The sequence below is a fragment of the Meles meles genome, chromosome 16 (genome assembly GCF_922984935.1).
Source record: "Meles meles chromosome 16, mMelMel3.1 paternal haplotype, whole genome shotgun sequence".
Classification (NCBI taxonomy): domain Eukaryota; kingdom Metazoa; phylum Chordata; class Mammalia; order Carnivora; family Mustelidae; genus Meles; species Meles meles.
Genome location: NC_060081.1, coordinates 12,584,974 through 12,597,354, shown reverse-complemented (window position 1 = coordinate 12,597,354; position 12,381 = coordinate 12,584,974). Strand labels below are relative to the sequence as shown.

At 37.4% G+C, this 12,381-nt stretch overlaps 2 protein-coding genes across 6 annotated transcripts in view; both read left to right on the top strand.

The window, feature by feature from the left end:
• The window catches only part of RANBP2 (RAN binding protein 2), an 81,887-nt gene extending 79,076 nt beyond the window's left edge, over positions 1-2,811 (top strand). For both annotated transcript variants that reach the window (XM_045980345.1, XM_045980344.1), the window contains exons 27-29: positions 470-743; positions 875-1,209; positions 1,593-2,811. In XM_045980345.1, the coding sequence (XP_045836301.1) occupies positions 470-743; positions 875-1,209; positions 1,593-1,898 (915 nt within the window). In that variant the 3' untranslated portion in view covers positions 1,899-2,811. The remainder of the gene's footprint in view (positions 1-469; positions 744-874; positions 1,210-1,592) is intronic.
• A 2,230-nt stretch (positions 2,812-5,041) lies between these two features.
• Positions 5,042-12,381, top strand: part of CCDC138 (coiled-coil domain containing 138) — a 128,462-nt gene continuing 121,122 nt past the window's right edge. For all 4 annotated transcript variants that reach the window (XM_045981534.1, XM_045981533.1, XM_045981532.1 and 1 more), the window contains exons 1-4: positions 5,042-5,223; positions 6,362-6,419; positions 8,779-8,899; positions 10,725-10,852. In XM_045981534.1, the coding sequence (XP_045837490.1) occupies positions 5,131-5,223; positions 6,362-6,419; positions 8,779-8,899; positions 10,725-10,852 (400 nt within the window). In that variant the 5' untranslated portion in view covers positions 5,042-5,130. The remainder of the gene's footprint in view (positions 5,224-6,361; positions 6,420-8,778; positions 8,900-10,724; positions 10,853-12,381) is intronic.

The window sequence follows — 12,381 nt, the reverse complement described above, 5'->3', positions numbered from 1 at the left end:
TTGGGAAGAACTAAGTTTTTTCATATATTTTTAGAATATCTTGTTTTCTTAATATAATTCTGGAAGTAAAAAGTATCCAGTCTAATACTTGCCAAAATCCTTTCAATAAAAAGGACAAGAATGTTATTTTAGGCAAATTACTTTGTCGGTTTTCAACTCCAATCAGTAGTTAATATTTCTCTTCAAGAACACTTTTTATAATCTCTTCTGTCCCATAAAACAATGTATTTACTTTCCAAAAGGAGGAAGAATGCTATATAAGATAAATATTTCATGACAAATCAGGTCTTTACTGCTTCATCCAAATCAGGTGTATTCCTAGCCCTTGGATATTACCATTTATCTTGATACTATAGTTCAAATTCTGTTAATGTCATTGCAAAGACAGTATCGTGTGGAATTTGGATCTTTGGAATTTGTCATGTAATATGTTAAAAGCAGCAGTTTATAATTTTATTTGCTGTCATAGGTAGAAGTAAAATCTGGAGAAGAAGATGAAGAAATTTTATTTAAAGAGAGAGCCAAACTGTATAGATGGGATCGAGAGGTCAGTCAGTGGAAAGAGCGTGGTGTAGGAGACATAAAGATTCTTTGGCATACAATGAAGAATTATTACCGGATCCTAATGAGAAGAGACCAGGTTTTTAAAGTGTGTGCAAACCATGTCATCACCAAAACAATGGAATTAAAACCCTTGAATGTTTCGAACAATGCTTTAGTTTGGACTGCCTCAGATTATGCTGGTGAGTTCTATATCCAAATGCTACTTTTTACTTTTTTGGTCTTTTCTAAAGTCCGTAACAAATACGTAAGACAGCTTATATCAGTTATTTTAATACTAAGGTTTTCCCTGTGTTGTTTTGTTGTTTAATAGATGGAGAAGCCAAAGTGGAACAGCTTGCAGTAAGGTTTAAAACCAAAGAAATGGCTGATTGTTTTAAAAAAAAATTTGAAGAATGTCAACAGAATTTATTGAAACTCCAGAAAGGACAAGTATCACTGACAGCAGAGTTATCGAAGGAGACAAATCCTGTGGTGTTTTTTGATGTTTGTGCAGACGATGAACCTCTAGGACGGATAACCATGGAATTATTATCAGACATTGTTCCTCAGACTGCAGAGAACTTCAGAGCACTCTGCACTGGAGAGAAAGGCTTTGGCTTCAAGAACTCCATTTTTCACAGAGTAATTCCAGATTTTGTTTGCCAAGTAGGTATTTAGTTGTGTGTCATAGTTGAAGTCTACGAAAGTGAACCACACTAACTTGGGAAATTTGAGTGTTTCTCTTCACCTGGAATTTTCTTAAGATTTCTTTAGCTTTTCTGCATATTAGTTGGTGTCACTTCCAACTTCCTGTCCCCACAAAAACTTTCAACCTAAAATGGTTTAAATTTCTGATACCTTCAAACCTGCTAGAAATTGAGGGTGGGCAAAAGACCTTTTCATTTTTGTCTTTCAAAAATGGGTATTTCTTAGTTTTCAAACCACATTCTCAAGGAAGTTGAGTTTTTAGGACTTAACATTGTAGTGGTAGATCTGTGTGTATTTTATTATTTTCTTCAAAATTCTTATTAATTGAAATCTTCTTTCAGGGGGGAGATATCACCAAACATGATGGAACAGGAGGACGATCTATCTATGGAGATAAATTTGAAGATGAAAATTTTGCTGTGAAACATACTGGTCCTGGCTTACTATCAATGGCCAATCGAGGCCGGGATACCAATAATTCTCAGTTTTTTATAACACTGAAAAAAGCAGAACATTTGGACTTTAAGCATGTAGTATTTGGGTTTGTTAAGGATGGCATGGATACTGTGAAAAAGATTGAATCATTTGGCTCTCCTAAAGGGTCTGTTAGTCGAAGAATTAGTATCACAGAATGTGGACAGATATAAAATCATTGTTTTTTCTAGTAAATTTTACCTGTATAAACAGTTGAATTGAAGCTTAGCTGTTGTGACAATATGGTAATAATTATGTTCAGCTTTTGAAAATGGACGTTTCCAATGTATAAATGTACAATTGCAGCTTATAGCTGTTGTCACTTTTTAATGTGTTATAATTGACCTTGCATGGTGTGAAATAAAAGTTTAAACACTGGTGTAAATCAGGTGTACTTGTGTTTATGTACTCCTGACATATCTGTATTAAAATGGAATAATACTAATCTTGTTAAAAGCAATAGACCTTCTCAAACTATTGAAGGAATATGATATATGCAATTTTACCTTTTAAGATACTGGATTTCCTGCATGGATAAATTTACCATTTGAATAAAGGGACCACAACTTGGATAATTTTTATTTTAGATTTGAAATATATTTGGTAATTTTAAATATTGGTGTGCTCATTTATGCATAGAGACTCACTTATGAATGGGTAGAGCCACAGAGGGTAGAGACTTAACCAAAGTGCTCTTCTATAATCCTTGCACCTCCTGTATAGTTAAATTAACTTTTAAGTAGAGTACCTTCTTTTCTTAAATGATATATAGTTTCCTGTGCCCTTTCAAAGGTATTAAATTAATTTTTACATTTTAAACAAGTATTTCCATAGTTTTTTTTGTTTTTGTTTTTTAACTTCTCTGTCATCTGTTTCTACTACCTCAGACTGCAGCTTGGTTCTGATAGAACTTGAATTTTTCCTTGCAGTTGTTGTGATAAAGTATGACTATTTTAAAAAGGTCTATACCATGTTCTTTGGTTAAAGATTTGCTTTATACTAGATTGTTGCAGTACTTTTTTCTGGTGAATTTTGTAGCAAAAATAAAGTGACAATTGTTAACAGCCATGACATTTAAAAAACTTATTACTTGTGCATCTAGTTGTTTGTTCATCCTAGAGCCAAAGTAAAGAGGACAATTAAAGTTCTGTAAATCAGACTACCACATAATTTCCAAGGCTCCCAAGAAAGTGACTTCTTTTCAAGTTTGATACATACACACTAAAAATTTATTTGGAAATGATTAGTAGCAAAAGTTAGGCAAACTGCTAAAAAGGTGGTGGAGAGGGTTAGTGAGGAGGAGATGTTCTCATTAGCCTATTCAATATACAACTATAAAGAATCTAGAGCACAGGGGCGCCTGGGTGGCTCAGTGGGTTAAGCCTCTGCCTTCGGCTCAGGTCATGATCTCAGGGTCCTGGGATCGAGTCCCGCATCGGGCTCTCTTCTTGGCAGGGAGTTTGCTTCCCCCTCTCTCTCTCATTGTCTGCCTCTACGCCTACTTGTGATCTCTGTCAAAGAAATAAATAAAATCTTAAAAAAAAAAAAAATCTAGAGCACAAAATTTTGTGTATTCTGATTACCAACAGTGACTGCCTCCTACCCTCCTGTATTCTTCCTAGTGAAATCATCTTTTTTTTTTTTTAAATGAAAGACAGTGGCATGTATTCTGTTTGGGGATTTGGAAATAGGTTATCATATAATACCCATTCAGCCACCAAACAGAAGGGGAGGGATGTTACGTGTCTGTTGTGAGTGAGTAATAAATGATGGAAATGAATGATGGAGCATTAATGACAAAGACTTTGTGTTGCTTTTCAGGAAAGGACTTTGTGATTTTTTTGTTATTTAATTGCTAATGTATAAATTCACGACATGTATTCCCCCCCCCCCCCAACTGGCTTGACTTTATATTGTCTCATTAGAAATCTGTTTAAAACAGTATAAAAAATTATTTGTGCACTGTAATATTTGATGGCAAAGAGTATTGGTATAAATGATTTTCAGATAACTGCTTTTTAAAGTGATCTTTTAAACCTTTGGCATTTGAAGAACTTGAAAGATACTCCAGAGAATCTAGGATTTGTTAGTCCAGACATGCTGTTGAACATTCACAATTTAGAAAAGTAAAGGATCACACTAGTGTAATTGTATAAATGAGAAAAATTAAGTGGTTATTCAGTTATTCCTTTCAATTAGTCTCGGTTTAATAGAGGATTTGGGTTGGTATACCATCCCAATACATACTGAGCATGTACCAATGCCTGGCCCTGTTCTGGGTATTGGGACAAGCTGTTAAAAAAAAGAAAAGTACATGCTCTTACATTCATTACATTGATACAGGGAATTTACATTCTAATACTGCTTAAAAAAAAAAGATTTTATTTATTTATTTGACAGAGATCACAAGTAGGCAGAGAGGCAGGCAGAGAGAGGAGGAAGCAGGCCCCCCCGCTGAGCAGAGAGCCAGATGTGGAGCTTGATCTGAGGACCCTGAGATCATGACGTGAGCCAAGGCAGAGGCTTAATCCGCTGAGCCATTCAGGTACACCCCCCCCCCCCCAATACTGTTTTTAAGATCCATATGGGACCCAGGCCAATGGCTGGGCAAGTAAGGGAGTAATCCTTTTTGAGAATTATGTGCTTTGCAGTACGAAGTATTCTTGATTTTTTGCCTTTTTACAGTTAGCAAAGGCCATCCTGATTAAAGAACACTACTTTCGTATGTCCAGACGCACCCTAAATACACACGTAAGCCATATTAGAGCCAAGAGAGGGTTGCCACCAAGTCAGGTTTGGACCGTCCTGGTGGCCACGTCGTCTGAGGACGTAGCGTGTACGCATTCCCACATGCACGCAAGGCGCACAGGTTACGGAGCAAGTGGTGGCTTCCCGGGAAGGCGTCGGGGTGCCTGAGGCTACGGCTGAGTGCCCTCCGGTGAGCGGCCACACCTGTTAAGGTGTAACTGCTGTGGACGACCAGACTTTTTGTTCGGTAGCAAGTAGCAAAAAATTGAAGTCAAAGATAAAACGCCACTTATCAGCCCAGTTAACACAGGAGTAAAGGAATTGGTCGTTAAATCATTCAGCAAGAAAAACGTTTGTAACACCAGGACATTTTTAACATAGTATAGAGAGTGAGAGAGGGACTCCAGTTTGCGCTCCTCTCCCTCGCCTCCGGCTCCCGGGCTCAGCTAAATCGGCCGCGCTCCTCTGGCCACGCCCGCCGCCGCCGGTCAGGCTGGGCCTCCTCGCGTTTCCGCGTCGCTCCGACCTTCCCCCCCGAGGGGCGGGGCGCACCGTGCGTCACGTCGCCGTTGCGTTGCGCGAGCTGCGCCGCTGCGCGCCCACCAGCTCTGTGTTTGAGAGCTGTTCCCGGGGAGACAACGGCGACCTCGGCGCGCTATGGAGCCGAGACTAGTGAAGCCGCCCGGGCAGGATTTGGTAGTGGAGCGTCTCAAAAGCCGCTACGGACTAGGGGGCAACCGCTTCGCCGAGGTGAGGCCTAGCCCTTTACCTCGACCCTTCCCTGTGTCCGCGGGCCGGTTCCGGCAGGTGTGAAGCATCCCGCCGGCGCCTCGCCGGAAGCCTCGGGGCCGAGGTGCCGAAGGAAGGCTCCCGGGCGGGGGAGTGACTCTCCGGGCCTCGAGCCGCTCTGCCGGAAACAGGGTTAGCGAACAGGGGGGAGGAGCAGAAGTCTTTTGTGGCCGCAGATGCTCCCGATGTGGGAAAAACAGATTTTCTACCAGAAAAATTCCTTCACCATAAACTCTTGAAGGTTTATGATGTATCAGACATGGTGGTATGGCACGTTAATTTACAGGTGACTGGTGCGGAGTTCAAAAACAATTTTAATTCCTTTAAAACCCTTCCTATTTGGAAATAATTCCAAACTTAAAGTTGCGGGAATAATGCAAAGAACTCTTTTGGACACTTGGTTTGGATTCACCAGTTAACATTTTGCCACATTTGCGTTACTGTTATCTTCCTACTTTTGACTTTACAAACACCCGTTTTCCCGCTGAACTATTGAAGGGTAGCATGCAGGCACTGTGATACTTTTACCCCAAATATGAATACTTAAGTGTATTTTCTAGGGATAAAGATACTGTCTTATATATCCACGGTAATAAATTAAGGAGACTTACCATTTACACAGCAATATGTAATGTATAGTGCGTATTCAAATTTCACCAATTATCTCAATAATGTCCTTTGTAAAATTTTTCCCCGGTGCAGATACAATCCACAAATGAGCATTGCATTTAGTTTTCTGTTGCCTTTATTCTGAAACAGGTTCTTTAGTCTTTGCCTTTCATAATGTTGATATTTTTGAAGAGTGTAGGACAATTGAGTTTCTCTGAATACACCTCATGACTAGATAGATACCGGTTTTATGCATTTTTGGCAGGAGTGATGTATGCGTTGCTCCTGTTCATTAGGAGACATGTGCTGTTGCTTTGTCCCATTATTGGTGATAAAAATTTTGACCACTTGGTTAAGGTAGTGTCTTACCAGTTTGTCCGCTCTAACCTCTGTAATTATCCCTTATACTTAATACATAATTTGTGGGGAACTCTTGAGACTGTAGATTGATTCTTCATATATAAATTAAATATGTCTCTTTTCTTTTAAGTATGATTTTTCAGGTTTTGATCAGGCTAAATGGAAGAGAAGATCTCTAACCTCCCCAGGTAAGCTGATGGAGTATTTTTTTTTATATTTGGGAGTTTTAACATTTAATCTGAGAGAAAACTAATCAAGATTTTGGGGGTTTAAATGTGTAAGATGTCTTTAAAATCGAATGAATTCTTTTTGGTGTTTCAGTTACAGCATTTTTGCCTTTAAAATTGTTAAAAAATAAATAGTGTATTAGGTAAGGAAAACTAATTGCTATTTTTTTAAAGCATAAACTTTTCCAAGTTACAGGGGTAATATCTGTTGCACTGGAAGAACTTATCAAATGTACTTGATAAAGATAATTATACTGCGAGCTTGGGTCGATTGGAACATTATGTGGTAATCTGGAACTAACATATATTAGTCTTGATTTGCTGATACTTTTTCAGTGATGTTTTTACTAGTAAGTATAATCATTGAATTTTTAGATGATAGCAGAAACAGTATCTTTAAAAGTTTATCAGATGGTACATTAGAGAATTTCGTTTTTTTCCAAGTTTATTTCATTTTGAAATTTTGTAAACACTCTTCCGAAACATTCCTTCAATATGAAAAAAAAAACCCAATTATTTCTGAGTCTGGTATCTTAAAAATATCTTAAAATTGTATTTTAGTTTTGAAATTTGCCCTAAAATTTCCAGCCTTTTTTTTTTTTTTTTAAAGATTTTATTTATTTGACAGAGATCACAAGCAGGCAGAGAGGCAGGCAGAGAGAAAGAGAGGAGGAAGCAGGCTCCCTGCCGAGCAGAGAGCCTGATGTGGGGCTCGATCCCAGGACCCTGAGATCATGACCTGAGCCGAAGGCAGAGGCTTTAGCCCACTGAGCCACCCAGGCGCCCCAAATTTCCAGCTTTTTTTAAAAAAAGATTTTATTTATTTATTTGACAGAGATCACAAGTAGGCAGAGAGGCAGGCAGAGAGAGAGGAGGAAGCAGGCCCCCTGCTGAGCAGAGAGCCCCAATGTGGGGCTTGATCTGAGGACCCTGGGATCATGACCTGAGCTGAAGGCTGAGGCTTTACCCACTGAGCCACCCAGGTGCCCCAAATTTCCAGCTTTTTAAAGTATAACTAAAAGGGCACCTGGGTGGCTCAGTCGTTAAATGTCTGCCTTCAGCTTACTTCATGATCCCAGGGTCCAGGGATTGAGCCCCGCATGAGGCTCCCTGCTCTGGGAGAAGCCTGCTTCTCCCTTCCCCAACCCCCCTGCTTGTGTTCTCTCTCTCACTGTCTCTCTGTCAAATTAATAAGTAAAATCTTTAAAAAAATAAAATACATAACTAAAAAGTATAGCTCATTTAATTTCTGATGGGGAAAAATGCATGTTAGACAAGGGTGCGTAGATTTCAATGACATGGATGGAACTATAGTGTTTTGTGCTAAGCGAAATAAGTCAGAAAAAGACAAATACCATAGGATTTCACTCATAGGTGGAATTTAAGAAACAAAACAGAAGAACATAGGGGAAAGAAAGGAAAAAATAAGATAAAAACAGAGGGGTAGGCAAACCACAAGAGACTCTTAACTATAGGGAACAAATTGAGTATTGTTGGAGGAGAGGAGGGTCGGGGGAAGAGGTAATTGGATAATGGGCATTAAGGTGGGCACTTATGTAATGAGCACTGAGTGTTACATAGAACTGATGAATCACTAAATTCTGCCTCTGGAACTAATTGTTAAAAAATCAGATGATTCCAAAAAATTTTTTTAAATTTCTTATCAGAGAAGCTCTTTTGCCTTTTACTCAGTTTAGATAGAGGCTAATAGTCTGTTAAATGTTTAGTGTTTAGGGGTGCCTGGGTGGTGCAGTCAGTTAAGTGTCTGACTCTTGGTTTTAGTTCAGGTCAGGATCTCAGGGTTGTGAGATCAAGCCCTGTGTTGGGCTCCATGCTCAGTGCAAAGTCTGAGATTCTTTGTCTCTGCCCCTCCCACTTGTGCTCTCTGTCTAATAAAAAAAAGTTTAATGTTTAAAATATATAAAATTATAAAATAAAATGTTTAATATTTGAAGACTGATATATAATGATTAGGTAGAAAGAAGACTGGATTCTAAATTTTAATCTTTCCATTTGTTGGTTCTGTTACTTGGATAATTTCAGGTAACTTAGACTTCACATCATTGGAATAGGGTTAAAGGCGCCTATTCTGCTTACTTCATAGTAAGCTAGTTGTTGCGAAGGTCAAATAAGGTAATAAATGAAAGAGCATTTTGAAATCAGTAAAGTGCTGTGTAAGATTTGATGCCTATTTTCTAAAGTTTTCATTACAGAGACATACAGATAAGAAATCATTAGGTAATTTTGCTGCCTTTAGAAGCCCAGAGTGAGATTAGTATCTGATTTTAGTAATCTCTGCTATTTTCCTTTTTGTTAACAGATGGTTTGGATATCTTCTCATCTGGAGATAAAGTGGGTTCATCATTAAGATGTTATTCTGATGAAGGAAAGCTTTGCACAATACCGCTTTGTAGTTCATTCAAACACTTAAATGTGAATTGGTAAAGTACCTTGACTCCTTAGTATTACTCTCCCTTTGGTATCCAAAAAAACTGAGATTAAAGGGTGGATTGTTTATGTCTTTGCTTTTTTTCTGAGAGGAAGTACAAGCAGTCTGAGCCTGCTGAATGGTTGAAGAGACTGGTTTATTAATTTTTACTGAGCATCTCTGTGATAAAAGCATAAACCTAGCATTATGTTTGGTGGTATAATGAAAAGTTATTTGCACAGTATGAAAAATGAACAATTATTTTTCTGGTTATTCATCCAGGACCCAATGAAAACCCTGCTCCTTTTTTTTTTTTTTTTTTAAAGGACCTAGGATAAAAATGAATGCAGAGTTGTTGGACAGTGATATTTAACTCAGTATCCATTGTGTGTCTACTAGTGTGTTAAGCTATATTTTACGTAGTTGAGAGAGATTGAAGAAATCAGTCTAGGGTGATGCTAACTACATGCAGAGTGCTGGGCTGTGAGTGGGTGAAACCAATATAAAAACAGTAGAAGCTAAGGAGAAATGAAGTTTTGAATTAGATAAAATTAAATGCCATAAATATGTGGCAGAAGGAGGTGCTAAGTGCATCAAGAAGGGGTAAACGTTTTGAAATAATGTTAAGTCATAAAGATGTATACATATACAAAATGAATGTTGAGATAATCACGGGGAGAAGAAAATGTAACTGCCAAAAATATATGTATATTATTAAGGTAATTGATATTTGGATGCTTGAGTTTTTTATACAATTGCCTCATTTTCTTCATTCATTCATTCATGTAAAGCACATAGAACAGTGCTTAGAACATAGAAAAGCACTTAAATGTTTTATTATCATTGTTACTACTATTTCATTTGGCATTCACAAAGTAGCTTTGTTGATGTGGTTTTAAGATTTGCACATGAGGTAGATTGAATATAGAGTAAGGAAAGTAAAAATTGTTTTTGAGATAATTATGAATATCTGGAAATGATTTTCTTGTATTTAACTAAGAGTTTTATCATTTTTGTTATCATAAATGGTCTGGGTGTAATTTCAAGTTATAACTTGAAGCTTTTGAACTATGAAAGTTTTTATAACATTAAACATTTTTTTTCACAATCTCTACTTATGATCTAATCTGGATTATAGTGCTGTCCAGCATAGTAGCCACAGGGCACAGGAGGCTACTGAGTACTTGAAATACAAGTACGAAATATACACCGGATTTTAAAGATGAATGAAAGAATGCAAAATACCTTAATAATTTTTAATACTCATTATGTATTAAAATAATTTTTTAGAGATACTGTTGAAATTTTGTGGCTTTATGTTTTTAATATGGCTACTGGAGAATTTTAAATTGCCTTATGTGACTTGAATTATATTCCTCTGAGCAGCATTTGCTCTAGAAATTTCAACTTTGAGATCATGTTTTTGGAGAGAACACCTGTTTTTACCTTTTACTAGCTAGGTCAGTTATTTAAAATCTTTAGATTTCAGCTTCTTCCTGTTAAATGTTAGCTCATTTAGCTAAAATTATAGCTAATAGTAGTTGGTATTATCTACCTCACATAAGTATTAGGAATCAAAAGAATGAGTATGGAAGTCATAGAGCGTTCTACAAGTATATGTCATTTTAAATTAAGCCCATTGGAGTGTATAGAAAAATACCGTAGTGACTTTTTAGGATCAGTGGTTTACTTTTCACGTTTTGTTTTCCGTGTTTAAAAATGTTTGCTTGTTACATTTTTTTCAATTGTTATGCTGTTAATATTTGAAAAGCGGTTTTGTCCTTTTAAAATGCTGCAGAAAACTTCCAGAATGCTGTGTTAGATTTTTTTTTTTAAAGCCTAGATGATGAACTGGATTCTTTTCAAGATTTGAAGCAACAAGAAACAAAAGAAGAGTTAATTGAGAATGATCATAGAATTAGTACCTCCAAAATAACCAAACAGTCTTTTAAAGACATAGAAAAAGGTAAAAGAGGTAATCATTTTAGAATAGTTACTTAAAAAGATGCTTTGTCAGGGCATCTGGCTGGCTCAGTACGTAGAGCACGTGACTCTTCATCTCGGGGTTATAAGTCTAAGCCCCACCCTGGGTGTAGAGATTACTTAAAAATAAAATCTTTAAAAAAGTAGCTTTGTCAGGTAGAGCACATAAAGTATACCCCATAATAATAACACTGGTCCTCAGGTGTATGTATATTTCTGTGTTCTATATTTTTGTAAGCCATGAGATATTAACTGTGCTTACTGTTAACTAAAGGAGAAGAGAAAAATGAACTTCATTATTTTCCAGAAGTATTCTATGTTCTCAAAATTACCAAAATAAGTTAGTAATCAGTTGAATATTTTTTATAATGTCTTCATATTTCTTCATGTTAGTATTTGTTAGGAAGTCATTAAATACTGTGGTAGAGTTGAATAATCCTTTAATATTTTAAGACAGTACTCCAGATTACTTAAGATATAGCTTCATCAGGCACTTCTTTAGTAACTCTCTCTACATGTGGCTGCATGTCATAGTTTTGTCGGCATTTCAAGGCAACAGGCAACCAGAGTGGCTGCAGGACTTTGAGAACAGTGTTGCCCTTTTGATAGCCTTTTTGCATCTCTTGGGGGCATATATTGTCTACACACAACACATGCTTATTTCTCCCTTCCCACTCTTCATCATCCTCTTTCTATTCACCTCAGCATTTTAAAGTGAAAAGTAATTCTGCCTGGACTTGTGTTTCTTGCTACGTGGTGTATTTTCCCACTGAAAAACAATAGAAAATACAGGATAATGTAAAAGAAAAAAAGTTGAATGTATTTAAAAGTTGACATAATTAAGGAATATTTAAGCTACGGACTGTGAAATGGGAACCTAGAGAGGCAAGCAAAACAGTGAAAGTGTCTTTCACTTTGGGGGCACCTGGGTGGCTCAGTCGGTTGGGCATCTAACTCTTGATTTCAGCTATGGTGTGATCTCAGGGACCTGGGATTGAGCCCAGTGTAGGGCTCTGTGCTCCACGGGAGTCTCCTGGGATTCTTTCTCCCTCTCCTTCTGCCTCTCTTCCCCCTCCTGTACTCTAAATAAATAAAATCTTTTAAAAAATGGAACTTTCACTTTAAGGGCATTTTCTGAACTGAGTGAGGTGCATTTTTTTTTTTTTTTTAAGATTTATTTATTGGGGAGTGCGTCTGCTTGCATGCACATGTGGAGGAGGGGGAACAGAGGGAGAGGGAGAAAGAATCCCAAGTGGACTCCCAGAAGAGTACAGAGCCCCACATGGGGCTTGATCTCACTACTCTGAGATCATGATCTAAGCCGAACTCAAGAGGTGGTGCTTAATAGACTGAGCCAGTCAGGCCCTCTAGAACTTTTTTCTTTGTTAAGAATTTGTGTTTTTTGTTTTTTTTTATTTTGGCTCCCTAAGGTCTGTCCAAGATGGGGAGTGCAATAGGAGACCCCTTTCTTAAAGCTAGGGTTCTCAAGAAGGCTAATGCAAGTTAAAACCA